Source organism: Ambystoma mexicanum, chromosome 11 (assembly GCF_040938575.1).
Source record: "Ambystoma mexicanum isolate Mex_15411 chromosome 11, UKY_AmexF1_1, whole genome shotgun sequence".
NCBI lineage: Eukaryota > Metazoa > Chordata > Amphibia > Caudata > Ambystomatidae > Ambystoma > Ambystoma mexicanum.
The window spans coordinates 541,557,915-541,577,042 of record NC_090934.1 but is presented as its reverse complement, the minus strand read 5'-3'; the positions used below and the strand labels follow the sequence as shown (position 1 = coordinate 541,577,042).

The 19,128-nt window shown below is 46.7% G+C and overlaps 1 protein-coding gene across 1 annotated transcript in view; it reads left to right on the top strand.

Annotated features, from left to right (window-relative positions):
• The window catches only part of TRIM44 (tripartite motif containing 44), an 886,456-nt gene that overhangs the window by 386,505 nt on the left and 480,823 nt on the right, over window positions 1-19,128 (top strand). The window contains exon 4 of the mRNA XM_069623358.1: window positions 13,281-13,303. Within this exon, the coding sequence (XP_069479459.1) occupies window positions 13,281-13,303 (23 nt within the window). The remainder of the gene's footprint in view (window positions 1-13,280; window positions 13,304-19,128) is intronic.

The following is a 19,128-nucleotide window of genomic DNA, read 5'->3' as shown; positions in this document are numbered from 1 at the left end:
GGGCCTCTCGGTCACTGCTATTGCTGTCAATTTCCCAACCACATATACCACAATCAACCCTGCTCCACTTTTCGGTATCTGACATGTAACGTGCAGCAAGAAAATGCCATCATCTGGGCTTCTATGTTGCCTTTGGATAGGTGTTATTTCATAGTCTTATCAGAATGAAGTGCTCATTCATTCTTATGAATCTCAATTCTTCAAGATGCGACACTGCAAAGCTTCTCTTTTGGCTAGAGACAATAAGACTGGCCATACTAGAAACATTGCTACTGCACACTTGCGGTGGGGGGAGGGCAGTTTAGCAATTTCATAGAAACGTTCTCAGTTGCTGCTAAACCAAAATACTGCCTTTTGTACTGGTATGATACTGGGTCATCTCCTCTTTGCACAGGAGAAGCGTGCAGTGTATAGGCAACAGGCATCTATGCAGCTGCTGGTCTGTTCTTGATGACCGTTCTGTATTCAAGATGCCGTAGTCATTGTGGAGGCTGCTTCATAGCATCTACTCTTCATAGGCTGCACCCACACGGCTAAAAACTTTAATCAGGTGTCATTGACATCCTGTTGATGATGCCAATCCTTTGCTTGATAATGCTGGTGCAGTTTGTAAAGTTAATGTTCTTTTTACTGTTTGAGTTTTTGCTCAGATTGATATTACAAGAGCTGCAGCAGTGCATCCTCATATATGTCTCTTCCTTGTGGTGGTTTCTGCATGTCCTTCTCCCCTAAACATGCAGATGAAAAGCAGCCACTTTTACCATAAAAAGCGAGTCCATAAACCAAGTAAAAAGGCTCTAAATGTTATCTTTGAATCTAAATGCCTTTGAATTCTCACTCTAGGTTGAAAATGTGACCCAAAAGTAGATGTGCCGCACTCGCTTCTCCTTCCTGACAAAGTCCAGGGTTATGCTATGTTATACAGGTTTAGCCCAAACAAGTATGCCACATATGGAACCTTACGGAGTGATGCACGGACAGCTAAAGCCGCTTGGGGGGGGTGGGGGCTCCTCACAAAGCTGTAACAAAGAGCAAACCTTAGATGGCTGCTGCCAGCTGTGTGTAGGATGCCCTACCTGGAGCTCTGTTGGGATTTTTGAAATAAACTGTGACAGCATTGCACTGCTCACTTAGCTTGTCCAACATGTGCAAAGTAGAGCTCCGACGGGTGGCCACTGTGGTCTTCCAACTTGTAAAGTGGCAACTTGTGGCATAATTGCAACTGGTGAATTGAAATATTGGCATGGTAAGCCCAGTTGAAATTTGAGTTTAACTCCTGAGCAACTGTAATTGTTCTTTTCAAAGGCTGCCAGTTGCTGAAAAATCATGTGATGATGAGGTGAAGGACATGTGCATGACCTGCACAAAGCTGGGGGCGTTGATTATATTGGCAATTTGCAAGGCAGCAAGAACATTAGATCAGTTTTCTGGTGCAGCCAAGCCCAAATGCAAATTACATGGCCTTAGTCACCGTGCCTCCAACTTCTTCCAGAGGTCCACTGCCGAGTAGCCCCTGCCCTGAAATCCTTACATGCACAATATTGTCTGGAAACAAAGGGCATACACCTTCTGCTCCTATCCAGGACACCCCTTGGCTGGTAGAGGAAGGAAAGGAAACCTAAAGTGCTGTGAAGGCCATGTAGTCGATACTCCGCTGGTCCACATGTCTGTGGTAAAGTGGATTTTTTGGCACTCTAACTCCTGTCGTACCTGCGCCACTATGGCTATAACCAAATTTAATAATTCTGGTGGCCTTGCGGGAGAAACACATCTGTGAATTTACAAATTGTGATCTGCTTTTCCCAAAAAATTGTTGGATTCTGTTTTTCAACAAAACAATAGGGAAGAAGTCTGTTACCAAGGTTAGCATTGTGCAGGCGCGGTCTGTCATCTGACTTGATATTTGTCTCCACGCTCGAACTCTTCCACAACACTGGCCTGACAAATGGAGGATCATTGCTACGCTATGCATTGCTGGGATACTATGGTTAAAACTTGGTGTCCCGAGCAAAGAGAGTGCTGCAGTATTTTGAATGGTAATTGTGTGGACTGTTGGTGGTATGCTGCTTGTCTGACGCATGGAGCGTGATGGATAGCAGATATTTTGACTTATTCCCTTATCTGTGTATGGTGTTGCATCACATTGACTGCAAAGATGTGGTAACTGTGTTGGTCTCTGACTTTCCTGAGCACATGGTTTTCCTGCAGAGTGTGGAAGTGGCCAGATTGTATTTATTTATATGTATTGTTTATTTAGAGCATATACATAGATGAACTGCTTGAAAGCGCTTCAAGGCGGGAAGGGAACAAGGAAATACAGTAATAATTCTTAAGCCTTGAAGATTCTGAATGATATAAACAGAAAAACTATCATACTAGTGCAAGTGCATGAAGCGGTACAGTTGAGACCAAGCTCGTGAGGTGGGGGAGGGGGGAAGAAAAAATGGTGGGGGGGGAGGCAGACGAAGTAACTGGTCCTAGTACATTTAGGTCATGCATATATAGAGACGGGGGTTGGGGGAGGACAAAGAGTTTGGTCCAGCAGGGCCCTGGGTTAAGTGCAGAGAGGTTGCTCCGCTCAAGGAGCGTAAGATGAAAGTGCAGTAATATTGAACAAAGTGCAGCGGCCCGGAGGCAAGTGCAAGAGACTGGCGGGGGAGCCTGGGTTCTGTAGGCTCTGGAGGTGAACCAGGTAATTAGTCAGCAAAACAAAAACTGAACAGAGTTAGGGAGGAGATGGAGGGTGGAGAGATGGAGAGAAAAGAAAGGAGGTTAACAGGAGAGAGGGAGAGAGGAGGAAGAAAAAATTAAGGTCTTGAGGATTTTCCGGAACTTAAGGTGCTCCGGCTCAAGACGCAGAGAGGCAGGGAGGCTCCAGTGGGTGGCACCTGCAGAGGATAAAGATCTACCCCCAAATCTCTGTTTGTGAAAGTGGCTCACCCGCCGAGAGTTGGAGGAGGACGAGCGGAGGGCTCTAGAGGAGAGTATTTAGGAAGAGAGCGTTGTAGATAGTGCGGTCCCCGGCCCCAGAAAGCCTTGTGGATTATGCAGAGGGTCTGGGACTTGATCCTTGCAGCCACAGCGAGCCAGTGGAGGCATTTCAGCGCCGGAGAGATGCGGTCCCAGGGCTTGAGGCCAAAGATAAGTCTTGCAGTTCTGGATGGGTTGTAGAGGACGGAGAGTAGAAGTAGAAAGATTGAGAAAGAGGCTGTTGCAATAGTCCAGGCTACATTGAACCTGTATTGTATCGCTTATTATTCAGCGTGAAGCACTGCCACACATTTAATTTTAATGGTGGGCAAACATGCAGGCATGGCTCATCTGAGCCAATGGGGATGGTGTTCCAAGTGCCACATAACGATGTTTTGTACTTTCCGATACGTGAGAGGAAGAATGTTTCCCGAACATACTGAAAAAGGTGGGTGGAAAGCTTCTTACACTCCTCCTGCCTCTTGTGTCCATGGTGGCATTCTCCTCCTCCTCAGTATCATGGATTTCTAGCAGCAAAGCACATTCCAGCTTGGACCATAATGGAACATATTTGTCTTGTTCATCATTAATGTCGTCATCATCATTTTCTGACTTATCAGTGAACCGAGTGCAGAACATTGAGACCTGGAATTTTGATTAATCTCCTTTGTTGTTTTCTGTGGATGTTCTGCGTGGTGCAATATCTGTCCATGTACTTCTACTGTTGCATGTACTCCAAAGCGGCATATGTTGGTATGCGTATAATGTTAGATTGACATTGGCTTCAGTTGACCATGTGCAATTCTGGCATCTGCACAAGCAGGTGCTGCCACTGATGTGAAAGTCCCTGAATAGCACGTGCGTCTCCCCTGCCTGTCGCTTGTTTGAATGATCATGTCATGTTGTCCAAATGCAGTGGTCATTTGCTGAATAGTATCTCTGCTGCTCTGAAGCTCCGCTACTTTCTTTCACAAATTTTGCATGACCTTGTGCCAGGCCCATTCCGCTTCCGTGGATTCTCTGCTGCTGCTCCTCCACCCAACCGTTGCCCGATGGCCTGTGCATCATTCCCTCACTTCAAAAGATGGACACTGGTATCTCTTGCTCCCTGAATCACAGACAAGCTGCCCCCAGCATTGTCTGCTGTGTGTCAAGTGTAATTTGTACACCATTTTTTTTCTCGTTGACCGTTTGAAGTCACTTGAAAACATTGGTCGTATGTTGTGTCCTGCCACCCACAATCACCAATATTTTCTTGACTCTTGTATAGGTGGCCCACAAAAGCAAAAATCATGCGAGTGAGTGCGCCTCTCATGGTCACCCAGGCTACTTTCACTTTCATCAGTTGCCTGCACTCCATTGCAAAAGAAGCAGCCTTTCTCCAGCATAGGGTCTGGCATGGATTCAAATGCTCATGAATATTCCCCGTCGTCAGGCCGGGAATCCTCGGTAAAGAAAAAATCAGTATCAGTATCGGTTTCGTTTCTGATCTGTCTTTCTTAGTAGTAACCAATCACTGATCTCTGGGTCATACTGCCCCCAGCCAATGACTGCCCTCTACCTAAACCCCTCCCCTGGCAGCCATCCTCAGATATTTACTGCACGTTCAAGTGTTGGGAGTCCTCGTGTTTAGCTCTCGAGCTTTTACTGCGTTTTCACATTTTTTCAGGAGATTTTTCTCATTTTTTGGTTAATCGAGCCTCAAGCTCCACCGTTTCTACTTCCGATAACTGGGATCCGTTTCGGAATTCTTCTACGCCCCTCAAGGGTGAGGTTTTCGTCGAGTTACGCTTCTTGGATTCCAGAAGATCTGTGGCCTACCTCAACGGACATGGCCCAGGACAAGGGAAGCCCGACGCCCGGATCCAAGTTGTTCAGGAGCTGCCCAGGATGCTGATTGCAAAATGTTTTCAAGGAGGACGAGCATTCGAGATGTCTCTACTGCCTTCATGAGGACAAGACGCACGTGGAGAAGGACTGTGCGTTCTGCAAGAACCTGTCGGAACGGACCAAGCAAGATCGTCGTCCCCGCCTCACCGCCTGGCTGGAGAAGGGCACAGCAGGTGAGAAGGCGAAGAAAAAGTCTGAGCGGTCTTCTAAGTCCTGTGAGGGCGCCCTGGCGACGGGGGCCCAACAGAAGGCCAAGCACTGCGAGTCCGCGGGCAACGGGAGCGCCGAAAGGTCGGGCTCCTCGACTGCCAGGCAGAGAGCGACTTCCCCGGCACGATCAACTACGAGCCAGCGCTCTGGTTCGGGGAAGAGGAAGTCCGAGAACCCGTGTAAGCTTCTGGAGAGGCCCCGGTCGATCTCGAAGGGAGCCGAGGGGGAGCGAGGCGATGACCCTCCCCCAAAGTGAAGGCCCAGGGCGCACCTAAGGTGGTGAGGGCCTTGATCCACCCGGCAAAGGCCTCGATCGAGGTTGTCGCAGCGGCCTTGGCAAAGCCGGCAGAGGCTACGCCAGTGGAGGCGGCCTCGGGGCCCAGAGTTTACCTGCCGCCGCGGAGGGAATCCTCTTTCCAGACCATTAAGACCCCCGTGAAGACCCCGGCGGAAAAAGAGGGGGGGGGGCGGTGTCCATTACGGACTCGGATTCAGCAACCGAGGAGGATCCGGTGGAAACCGTGAAAGGCCTCAACGAGAGGTTCCAGAAGGTTCGATCCCAGGGGACGGATCCCGCTGGTGTGATCGAAGATGGCGACGACGAGGGCCTAGTGGAGCAGCCATCCCGTCCGTCGCAGCCATTACCCGAGCCCCAGGATAGCTCGGCGGCCATTTTGTTGGCGATCCAATCCTTATGTACTGAGATAAGGACGAGGTTACCACGGACCCCGGCGGAGGATCCAGAACCAGGCCCGTCGGAGAGTCCACCCCGCTCCGCTCTTCGTGCCCGCGAGGCCTGTGGACCCCTCATCCCCCTCGCCGGACCCTAGAGAGGATACAGCGACGGATACGGCGACGGGGACGGACGACGACGACGGTGGTGATGACACAACGGACCTCCCGTCATCACCCCCACCCCCTCGGGCTTCTCCGCCTGACGAAATTGGCTCTTTTCACGCCATGATAGCCAGGGCATCCGAGCTTTTCCAACTCTGACCTGAGGAACAGAAAAAGGAAGGTTTTCTTTACCAACGACGAGAGGCCAAGAGAAAGACGGTCCTCGCTGTGCCGTTGCTCGACGACATCTGGGACGAGGGGCTGGCTATCCTCAAGAACCCTTCCACGACACCTGCCAAGAGGGACAGGTACGAGAAGAAGTACCGGGTCCCCGATGCCGCCCCCTTGTGCCTCATGGCCCAGCCCACGCCGAACTCTGTTGTCTCGGCAGCGGCCAAGAAGAAAGCAGCGGGTATGGCGGCTTCAACTTCCACTTCCCCGCCGGACAGCGAGGGCAAGTAGTTGGACTCCAAGGGACGAGTCATCTCGTCGGCGGCGACGACAATTAAGGCGGCCAATGCCTTAGCGATTGTGGCCCGTTACGACAGGGAGCTTTGGTTCAAGATAGCTCCTCTGCTAGACTTCCTACTGATTCTGCAGGAAGGAGAGGTTGCATCGGATCACGCCATAACGGTGGCAACGGACATTGCCGATACCGGATTTCGCCAACTTGGCAACGGGGTTTGCCTCCGACGACGAGGATGGCTCAAGGCGACGGACTTTCGCCAGGACGTCCAGACCAGAGTTTTAGACATGCCGTTCGACTGCAACAACCTGTTTGGAAAGACGGTGGATGAGTCCCTCCAGGCCATCAAGACAGACACGGAAACAGCCCGAGCCCTAGGAGTCCTTCAGCAATGGCGGCCCTTTCGGAGCTCTGGAGGCAGACAGAGAGCCTCCAAGGGATCCAGCGGCGGCTCTTCTACTTACCGCCTGGCGGCCCGCTCCTCGTCCCAGGAGGCCTACAGCGGCCGCGGCAAGCAAGGAGGGTCTCGCCGCCGTTGGCAAGGAGGCCAAGGCGGCAAGGCCTCTTCCAAGCAGGACTGAACCGGCCGTAGCGTCGGGCCCCCACCTAAGCACCCCGGGGGTAGGCCGGCTGACGAAGTTCATCAGCGTGTAGGAGTCCATCTCCACCAACCGTTGAGTGCTGGACACCCTGGCCTGCGGACACTCACTGGAATTTCAAAAGAAGTGTCCTCGCATTCCTCCCGTGCCCAGGAAGGAGAATCACGTCCCTCAACTGCTGTTGGAGGTAAGGGCAATGCTCAGGAAGGGTGCCATCGAGCTCGTCCCCAAGAGGCTCCAAGGCTCCGGAGTATACTCAAGATACTTCCTCGTCCGAAAGAAGACAGGCGGTTGGCGCCCCATCCTGGACATGCGTCGGTTGAACAAGTACATCAAGGCACAGAAATTCAGGATGGTCACCCTCCAGCATGTGCTGGGACAGCTGGAGGAGGGCGACTTCCTATCGTCTCTGGACCTGGAGGATGCTTACTTCTACATCCCCATTCTAAAAGGTCACAAAGTTCCTCAGATTCGTAGTCCAGGGGCGTCACTACCAATTCAGAGCCCTGCCGTTCGGATTAAAGTCGGCACCCAGGGTGTTCACCAAGTGCCTCGCACCTGTGGCGGCGCGGCTGCGTCTGCAAGGGATCCACGTCTACCCCTACCAGGACGACTGGCTAATCCGTGCAAGGTCAAGAGAACTCGCCGTCGAACACAGAGCGAGGACCGTCCGCCTGCTCACGGAGCTGGGATTCGCCATCAACTACCCCAAATCCCATCTGGTCCCGTCGCAGGTGGCACTGTTTCTAGGAGCGAAGCTCGATACAGTGAAGCGATTGGCATCTCCGTCGGAAGAAAGGACGAAGGCCATTTTGGGCAAGGTGCAGCACCTGTTAGCCACGGATGTGGCCAGAGTGAGGTCCATCAAGTCCCTCCTCGGGATGATGTCCTCATGCATCTACCTTGTGCCCCTTTGCAGACTTCGGATGCATCCGCTACAAGAGTTCCTCGAAGCACGCTGGATTGAAGCGGTGGGCTGCTTCGAAGACAGGATCCCGCTCGACGAGGAGTTCCATCGGGCGATTCTATGTTGGGGTGCCCGTGCGCACCTCTCGGCAGGCATGGACTTTTAGGCCCCAGTGTATCAGGAGACGGTAACAACAGATGCCTCCCTGGAGGAATGGGGGGCCCACACCGGAGATCTCCACGCAAGAGGCCTCTGGCTCCCGGAGGAGAGGTCTCTTCACATCAACATCCTGGAGCTACGAGCCGTGTTCTGGGCGCTCAAATCGTTCCTTCCGTCCCTCAAGGACATAGTGGTGAGGATCTTCACCGACAACACCACCACGATGTTCTACATCCGGAAGCAGGGAGGCACCAGATCCCCAGCCCTATCCAAGGAGGCCCAGGGTCTGTGGCACTGGGCCGTCGCCCAGGGGATGTTTCTGGTTCCTTTCCACCTGGCAGGAATAAAAAACACCATCGCCGACTCACTCAGCAGGGAGCTGCGCTCGTGCCACGAGTGGGAACTACCAAACAAAAACTGCAGTTATCCGTGGATAAACTGCACAACCTCCTATACTTGATTCATGTAAATTTGGGCGTAAAAACGCTGCATAGTCCCCTCCAAGACAACAACCCTATTTAAAGAGTGTGTGTTTTAGACACAAGCCAGCATGCCAAAACCCATTTGTTTCAGGTTTATTTAATCATTTTTTAATTGTAGAAAACTTTTACAAAAGGGGCATATCAAATATTAATAACACATCTATAAAATCCAATTGTCAAGAACACCTATTTTATCACCTCAACAAAGAAAGCTCACATCTCACATATCATTACCTTCCATAATCTTTCATCCCCATGCATACAAAAAACCACTCATACTTGTGCAAAAAACGCAATCCTGGTAGTTTTGTTCTGTGACTCGGAACATCCCATCCATATGGGTTAAATATTTTAGTAGTTCCAAAAGATGCCTATTTAATAATATTTTTTCCATCAAAAGATGCAAGAACACTGGGTAGGTATTCCAAAATAGTTATTCATGGACCCATGTTAATCCCCATATTTTGCCTATAAAAAACCCAAGTTAAAGCCAACTCTGGGAGGAGTAGGCTCTGTGGTGTTGTCAACTCGAATTTCGGGCTACCAGAACGGTCCATACAGCTTCCGTCTGGTGCACCTCATCAGGACATATACATTACAAACCAAAAACACAGTTAAAAACAGAATTCAAATTGATGTGAATAAACAAATTTCATTCAATTTCAAATAGCCAGTTTCTTTTGCTTCACAAGGTGTTCAATGGTGATGATCCCAAAAAACGTTTTTTCAGAAAGCCACTTCTACCGATGACCAAGGGCAAAAGAGAAGAGAGGCAGAGCGAGGGAAAAAAAGTTTACAATCCTTCTTTAAAGTTTCCTTCATGCTTTCTTTTTTTATTTTGAACATTTGTCTTAACTATTGTAAATCTCGACGTGCTGCATAGTCCTAGGAACACCCCAGGTATACTCTGGGCATGTCCCAATCTCAGGTTAATTTACCCAAATTTCTAACAGGCGAGGCAAAAGAAGTACTCCCTGACAATTCTGGAAGAGAAAAGATATTGACTCTCATGGAACGTCCTCCCACCCCCCATCCCTCTACCAGAGATGGACAAAACATCAGTAACACCCTTGGGATAAAAATAAAAACAAATCGAATTTCGAATTTGGAATTAAAAAGTGCAAGGAAAACAAGGAGCAGTAAAAGGAAATTTGGAAAAGTCCAAGAAAAACTAATTCAAAACACAAAAAGGGATGAGTGTTCCCCAATTTGCCAGTCATGAGATACAAGGAAGGCACAACATCTTGATAGCAAGAAAGCTACTTTTTTCTCTGTCATCTAAAGTGTGAGCGCCTACAGATTTGATCTTCTCATGTGTTGTTCCCAGGCTGCAACCACAGTTCTATCTCCTTCTTGGTTTCAAAGTTCTTATGTCTGCAATGACAAGTGCGTATATATCCCGTCTGTGCCTAGTTTTCTAAATAGTGGCAGGTAGTGTGGTAATAATTCAAATGGTTGTGCCAATACCAGATCCATATGTCACATACACCAATGTAATAGGTACAGTTGTGTCATAATTTACCTTAATTCACAGAGGTGTTGTTTCCTCCCCGATGGATATATTGCAGGCCAATCAGTTCAAGTGCCCTAAACCAGTGACAAGAGATCCCTGTGTTCTTCCCCAAAAGAGAACACTGGATGTGTGCAGTGTCTCACACTCAAGGTGTCAGCAACCACTAGGAATTAAAGGAAGATGAAAAGGTGAGGTTGTCCAATTAACACTGAAAATAGGCAATGCTAATAATGCAAGCAGTTGATGTTTCCTAATGCTACATCCGTGTGGAATGGAGGGGGCAGGAACATTGCATAACCAACTGAAAACACACATTCATAGCCTGTTGGAATCGTGTCAATGCCAAAATCAACTTGGAGTCCTGGGCTCCAAATAGAGTACTAACAAGTACTTCGCCAGCCCAAATAGCGTTCACCGGCGGCGGCGGCCAAGGCGCACTGATTCCCTTTGCCAACAGCAATCCCATCGTTTCAAAGGCAATTGAGAAAAAAAAGGGGGGAACGAGGCAGGGAGGGAGGGAAGAATAAGCACCCACCCCCTATGCTCCGTCGCAGAGTCCTCGCAAAGATGGACGAGCCCCGCTGGTCACGAGTGCGGTCGTGGGACGAGAGGCCCTCAGGGACACAGCAAACTGGTTGCTACCTTCCGGGGGGGTCACGCGCACCGCGAATGGTTGCGGCACCCAGTCAGGGCTGCGAGTGTCGGGAATCCCTCGCATACCGCGATGCAACACACCAAGACAAGTGTGTTGCCTGTGCGGACCCCATTTACATGCTGCCCATAGCAGCTTGTAAATGGGAACTACGTCAAGACCAGGTGGATCGGCTCTTTCAACGGTGGGGCAAACCCCAGATCGACCTGTTCGCGACGGCGACAAACTCCAAGTGCCAGAGGTTCGCCAGCAGGTTCGCCCAGCCGAGGAGCATCAGCGATGCTTTCTCGTTCCCTTGGGACGGCCTGTTCATGTACGCGTTCCCTCCGTTGCTGCTCCGTCTCATCAACCAGCTCAAGAGGTCCAGGTGTAGGATGATCCTCATTGCACCGGCGTGGCCGAGACAGATCTGGTTCCCGGACCTTCTGGACTTGTCAGCGTCCCCACCTATCAAGCTGGCGACGGACGCAGATCTTCTCTCCAGAGAAGGAGGCGCCATTCTCCATCACGACCCGGAGTCGCTGAACTTGCAGGCTTGGCTCCTGCAGCACTAGAGTTTGGAGGATACGATATCCTGGCTGACTGCAGAGAGGTTCTTGCAAAAGCCAGGGCGTCCTCAACTCTCAAAAGTTATGGACATAAGTGGAAGAGGTTCTCTGTCTGGTGCCGTGCACAGAATATTAACCCTCTGCAGATTACGGCCCCTCAAGTGTTGCCGTACCTACTGTCGCTGGCCAAAGCTGGACTGGCTCACGCCTTCATCAAAATACATCTGGCTGCCATTTCCCGATACACCAGAACTACAGGACTGGCGTCCTTGTGGTCTCATCGCCTGGTGAAGGAATTTATGAAGGGACTATTCCGATCGTTCCCGCCGGTGAAGGCCCCTGCCCCGGCGTGGGAGCTCAACGTGGTGCTGACCAGGCTCATGGGGGCCCCATTCGAGCCTATGCACTTGGCGCCGTTTAAGTTCCTGTCGTGGAAGACAGCATTTCTTGTGGCCATCACCTCCGCGCGACGAGTGGGAGAGATCCAGGCCCTATCTTGCAAGCCTCCATACTTGACTTTTCACGACACAAGGGTGGTGCTGAGGACGCACCCCTCCTTTATGCCCAAGGTGCCGTCGGACTTCCACCTCAACGAGCCCTTGGTGTTGCCAGTTTTCTTCCTGTCGCCTTCGTCTCCGGCCGAGAGCACTTTGCACTCGCTGGATGTGGCTAGAGCGCTGAAGTTCTATGTGGACCGCACAAAGAGTTTTCGGAAGACGTCACAGCTGTTTGTGAACTTTGGACCTGTGAATCAAGGGAAGGCTCTCCGGGTGCATCATGCACTGTCACCGGTTGGCAAACCGACGCTGCCCGGCCGTCCGAGAGCCCATTCGACCAGAGCGATCGCTGCTATCATGGTGTTCCTGTCTGGTGTGCCCCTGCTGGACATCTGCAGGGCTGCTACGTGGAGGTCAACGCACACCTTCACGAGATTCTACTGCGTCGATCGGGACTCCAGGGAGGCGTCCAGGGTCGGCCAAGCAGTGCTGCGCAACCTGTTCGCTTAAGGTGAGGAGGTAAGAGATGCTTAATGTTGAGCCTGTTGCCACCTCCTGTGGTTGTGCATGTGTATAATGCCATGTATTCTTATATTCATGAGCATGTGAATCCATGCCAGACCCATGCTGGAGAACAACAGTTGCAGGTAAGTAACTTGTTCCTTCGCTGAACCATGTGCCTCTTTGTTAGGGCTTTTGATAAAGGAGCTTGTTTCGAAATGTTATTGCTTTGCAATTTAAAACCTCAACATTAAATGGTTGTTGTTAAAGGAATCGAGTCACGAATGTAATGCTTAAATTCCATGGCTACTGTGCATGACAATATCTGGTCCCAATTACAGTGGAAGCCTAGTTCTTTTGCAATGCAGCACAAGCACATGGATTGTAATTATTAATCCAACTTTTTCACATTTGCTAATCCTCTTACATATACAGTGTCCTACATCGAATTTGCCTGCGCTGAATTCAATTTGAGTGCAGCTGGATAACATCTGTAATGAGTTTAGTAGGCCCGAAAACTCGAGGAGGCTTGCTTATATACTGGATTGTGTTCCATCACATTGATGGTATCCTGCCCTCCACCAACCAATCCAAACCCTGCCAGTAAACCTACCATTCTGGGTAGGAGGGTAACCTCGGCCTGAGTCATTTGGATGGGATGGTTGTATTTATTGGACAGTTAAACATAAATTCAATAGGATATCACAGCCATGTTGTAATGTGTCAGCTAGCCTGCAATAAAGTCATTCTTCACTCGTTTTCGTACAGATGTTTCAGTCCCTGCTAAATTACGTTATCTAATAGTATTCTGTTCCTTGACATGTGCCTCTGCTTGAAACACTAAACTGCACATTGGCAGTTCAGCCCAAATGCTCACTCATTTGGTTGACAATGTGTGAATTTTCAAATATCGCATTGTCAGTGGAGTTCACTTTAGACTGACTTGAGGGAGGGGAGGGTTCATGTCCGTTCTAAAGAAGTCCACTTTGTGACCGTTTCCCCTCTCTCTCTCTCTCTCTCTCTCTCTCTCTCTCTCTCTCTCTCTGCAGGACATCGAACAGGAAGTCCCAAGGTAAGACGCCAAGGCAACTTGCTTAGATCGCCCAACCCTAGGAAAATGTTTGATGTTATTTCCACTGCAAAGGAGAGGTCAGTTATGAAGCTACCTCATGGGGGAAGATGCGCTATCATTGGTTTTATTTATTTATTCTGCATTTGTAAGGCGTTTAGTTTCAAAGCACCCACAGGGCGACGAGGAGGGAATATGAGAGCGAAAGGAAATAGAATAACAATGAAGAGACAGAAAGACGGTCCTACTAGGCCTTGTGAGCATTCAGAGCGTGCAAGTGCAGTTAAATGGTTAAATATCTTTACGTTTCCGCACACCTTTGAAGCTGGATATGATTTTATATGTTATTTTTTTAACTGCGCCAGTCATCACCCCAGTGCTCTTATCCTGCTGGTACCTTGTCTGAGAAGTTAGCATATTGTGCCGCTACACGGATTAAACCAAGTGTGTTAAACAGGAACGAAAATAACGGGAAATCAGTATAACAAGTCTAACTTTCTCTGCTGTTGCATTCAGTGTTTGTATGGCCATTCTCCGATTCCGGGACAACAGTTGTTGTGTTATCATGCTTGCAAACATTTCACACAACACGACTCGCAGGTGAGGATACAGCGACCAGAAAGTTTGGCAGCTATGTGACAATGGATTGGTCATTTTCTTTCTTCCTAAATTCACAATGGGGCAGTCGGACATCTCTAGCTTTTATCCAGTGTTAATGCAGCAAATATGAGCACAATGTCTTCTTTCTGTACATTAAGCAACAAAATGAGAAAAAAAGTGTTTATGCATTTTGTAACCTACTGTTAAATATGTGTATGTAATGTAAAGTGGTCTTGCATAGCACACTTCTTCCATTTTGGCTGCCTTGCTCTGCTTAGCCATGCAAAAAATAGAAAGGGGGAGTTAATGATAGATGTAAATAAAGATGAAAAGCCTGTGCCTGCTGTCAGGATGCGTCTTGAGTCCTGAGCATAGGTGTGATTCTAGGTGTTTATTGTGCGAGAAACGTTTTGTGTGTGGTTTGTCCAAAAGGGAGATGCCAACATCTCCCGCCAACATCAATCTGTTAATATCAGCGCTGCTAGCATTTGGCTGTTGGTTGGGGGTGTGGAAGGGCTATAGAAGTGAGTGGTGGGGTTGCTCCAATAATGTGTTTATGGGCAGCTTGCTCCTGTGTGCAATGGTTTAATGTGTAATGACATATCTGTGGAATATATCTACATTACTAATGCTTGATTCTTTTTACGGAGGATTATCCCTGATGTAATACCCCCACAACAACAAGCCCACCCCAAAATCTGTGACATGAAGCAAGTTTTTTTTAATTTAAATAGTCTCTTTAATTTCTTGATTCATTATTTGAAATAAAAGTTCAAAACTTGGAAAGGCGCCCTCGATATTCCGCATCAATACAGGCAACTTGTCTACAAAAATGAAACTCAACCTTTCTGCTGTTCTCTCGTTAATGTGTACATTCACAATACACCGTAACACCCATACATATAAATGCAAATCTGAGTAACTATTCTAGACATAAGAATACAATCCTTTCCGATATCAGCATAAATTGGTCATTGGGAGTCGGATTAAAAAAAAGTAATTTTTAAATAAAGTTTGAAATAAAAGAATTCACTTTGTTTTCTCTGAAATCACCAACAAGTTTTGGTATCAGAAAGAAATATTGCCTTAACGTAGGACTGATTCAACTTTGAAGTGTTGGATACTATTGGTTTCTATTTTGGACATAGATACAAGAATGTTCGGTAGGTTTAACTTATTAATCCTTATTCTAAAAACTTTGGTTTAGGGTAGAAGCCTTTGTTTAGGGAGAAAAATATCTTGCTCTAATAAATGCTCAAACAAGCATGAGATTAAAAAAATTAAAATAGAATTGTTATTAGGAGTCCACTTGAGGCAGAATCCCTCAATTTCTATGCAATGTTACTTGGAAAAAATATCTTGGTTATTTAAATTGACATCATGTTCTTGTTAATGAAGGGGAGAAACTAGCCATCTCCGTATTTCACTTAGAGTCGTAGAAAACTCAGTTCGGGTTTTGTTTTTCTTTTATGCAAGCAAAGGTTTTCAATGGTCAAGAAGTTTATCAATCCCTGAAAATCTGAGACACATTGTACACCACATTCCCAAACCCAGATATAATTTGCTCCTGTGAAAGTCCAGGGAATGTATTAATTAACTTGTTACTGTAAGAGACAAATGTGCACACTGCAATTTTGTAATTTAGGATAGTTTAGTTGCTCCACAAAGTTTTATTTTTCAGGCTCCCCTTTTGGGGGTTTAGACTGTAAACTGGATTACCACAGAGTGTGTTCAATTGCTATCCTGGATTTAATTGATTGTACTTTCTTCTGGGTTGTCTTTCAAAGGCCCAGGACATGTAGGGTTATCAACAGTGCAAAGCAACTGCTCCTGGCAAGATTTTCTTTTGTCTTTCTACTTGTTCCCAAATCCCGCTCAAGCAATCTGGTTCTGTCTTGGAAAGCTTCAGTGTTCTTTTCCCTGTGGAAAAGGCTTCCTTAAGGAGAATTTGTCTGCTTCTTCCAAACTGTTTTTCTCCTGTAGGGCAGGCTCTATTTTGCTGCTTTCCCAAAACGTCCCCTCTCTTCCTATGCGTTGACTTTAAATAGCCAGCAAACTCCATCCATGCAGCATCCTTTCATGCAGCAATTTTGGATTGGACATGGCCTGAGATAGGTTCCCTTCACTTACTCACACCCGTGAGAGAGCCCCCTCTTTGTGTAAATTGGCCCAATATATTTTAACAGATCATCATAGTATATAATAAAAGACCAGATGTATGTTTGTCCAGAGCCATCTTGTCAGCTTCGCATTTTATCACCGCTAGAGGGATCTGTTGTCTTACGCAAACAACAATAAGACTGCAAGTTCATCTTCCACGTGAACACAATGTGTATTTCAACAATAAGATAGAATTGGCTGCAAAAAAGGTGCAAGACTCTAACAGCATACTTCAAGTTGCATACACTAAGAAAATATATACATTTAAAAAAACATATAAGCAGGAATTCATTTGATGAAGCACTATTTCTCTAACAAAATAACTGTTTTCAATGTAGTTATGTATTAGGTAATTATTCATTGTAATATTTCTTGGTATGTATTATTATATCAATATTCTTCAAGTGAGTTTTAAACTTTATTTACTTCAATTTATTTTGTTTGATGATCTCATGTCTACTTCGAATTATGCTGCACATGAATTGTATTACTCTGACATCGCTGAACATCATATATTTGAGTCCAAAACCCGTAAGTGGAATCCAAGACAATGAGGAGCAGATACAAAAATTAGCCGAATGTACTATGTTCAACTTTCAACAGATTCTGTGAGATTTTGTTTGAGGTTACTACTCATCCACATAAAAGAATCAAGATCCTTTACCAATATTCTTTTTCCTATTTACATAAATTGTTACAATGCACCAGGTAATGGGGTTATACTCTGAAAAGGTCTTCCTTTACCCACATTATCCCCTGCACACTGGCTTTTCCACAAGTAAGATAATATTTAGCTGTGAGTTGACTTCCCCTCAGGAATTAAGATCAAACTGAACTGAAATAATTGCTCTGGGTTGGTCTGAGGTTTCTGCTATTTGAAGATGCCGTTAATGGCAGGTCTTGCATTCATAATAGTCATTCCAGAGAGGCCAGTCGGCTAAACCTAAAATTATAGTACCATGGAATTCCTGAATTTTGGAATTTATTTAACTTATTTTCCTCATATAGTACACGTCATTGTCCTGGGTACACATCTGTGTCAGTAAATCCGAAAACATATCCACTGCCCACAGGAAGGACATTGGCTCCCCATCAAGGAAAGAATCATCTTCTAAACCCTAACCATTAAACATAGATGGATTTCCAAGTCAGCGCCACCATACCTGTCCCAAATATTCTCCAAACCGCAGTCAACCAGGCCAGTCAGAACACCCTATGCACCTTCAAACGTGCCAAAGCAGGTGGCTCAAGCTTCGCTGTCCTAGCTGCCAAGCAATGGAACTCCCTTCCACTCAATCTCAGATCAGAAGGCTCATACTGTGCTTTCCTTAAAAGTCCTCAAACCCTGGATCTTCAATTAACTCTGCTTGTCCTTGGCCTCCTTCGATTTCCAGACCCTTGCAGCAATATGTATGTATTGTTTATACATTTGACTGCATGCAACAGTGCAATCAATACTTCAATGTAACTTGTAACCGCCTTCTGGGCCTAAGTGGCATCATGTAACCTGTTCTTCACAGCGCCCTGATGCCTGGGGGCTTGCGCGCGCTATACAAATGCAAAAATAAATAAATCATAGCTCAATCTAAGTGGACCATTTTAAGGTTTCAGGTAAAAGGGAAAGGAAATACTGTTTTTAATTGTTAATTTCATAAAGTGTAGACCTACCAACAAATTTAACTCTTTATCATACAACATATAATACACATTGGGCCAGATTCATGGAATTTTTTTGCACGGTGCAAAATGACTTTGCACTGCCAACAAAAACCCTTATTCATGGACAGCGCAAAGTGTCTTTTTGCCGGGCAAAGTCAGTTTTCCCAGCAAAAATACACTTTGCACTGCTCCAGGGTGGAGTAGTGCAAAGTCATTTTATGGGTATGCAGTAATAAAATCGCGGCAAAAAATGTCGCCTTTACAAAAAATCGCTGCAAAGATGCTGTGGTTTGACCTGGTAAAGATGTACCCCATTATACCATTTTTAAGGGGAGCAGAGGTGTGGGCGTGTCCCCCGCTCCTCTTAAATGGTATAATGGGTCTGGAGTTTATAGGGGTATCCCTGCATCCTTTACATGGATTGCAGTGGCAGAACCACAGCCTTTTTGCCACGATTTTAACACATGGAACAATTTTTTGCAGTGTAAAGTGACTTTGCACGGCAAAAAGACACTTTGCACAGTTCCATGAAACAGGGTTTGCGTGGGCAGTGCAAACTCACTTTTCAGCAGAGCAAAGTCATTTTGCACCGTGCAAAAAATTCCATGAATCGGGCCCATTATGTCTACCGTTTCCTTTATAGAACACTTAAGTATGAGTCCACAGTTTGCTATATTCTTCAAGCAACATTGCTGCATAAACATTTTGCAATAGATAATTTAATTCTGAAATAACACACCTTATGTGTTTAACATTAGTTTACATGATACTTTAATGCAAAGCCATTCAAAATGCATATTGTTTAATGAAAGGTGTTATATTTAGTCAAATAATTACGTTATGTTATTTGGTCTGGTACCACGTACTGGTTGATCTGAAACGGAAGGAGGGCTTGGGAAGAGGGGGGCTTTTAGTGGGATCGTGAGGGAATTGTGCAAGAGCTTTGATATGCTGTTGGTAGCTTCAGTTGAGAAACGGTCACTGTGTGCTTTTGTGATATTTGGTGTTATGTTGTGCTTGATGTGTGGGTGTGTGTGTAGTATTGTGGTTGGCTTAGTTTCTTGTTTGGTGGTGTGCGTAGTTCATTGTAGTTTGATGGTCTTATGTTTTGTTGCGGTAGAGGTATGTTCAATATTCCTTGTTTTAGGGTGAAAGGCAGAATATTTGAGTTGTTAGTGGGTTTGTGGACCGTTGCATCACGTTCTTCTAAATTATGGCTAGCATCCAACACAAAACATTTTGGCCATCCTCGCACATCTAAATTCAGTACATTGGCTACTCCCGAACCTAATCCAAATTCAATACATTGGCTATCCTTTATATCCAAATTCAATAATTGCCCACCCTCAAACACATCCAAGCTTGATACATTAGCTACCCAAAGAAGGCTCAGCGTCAGTCTAGCCATA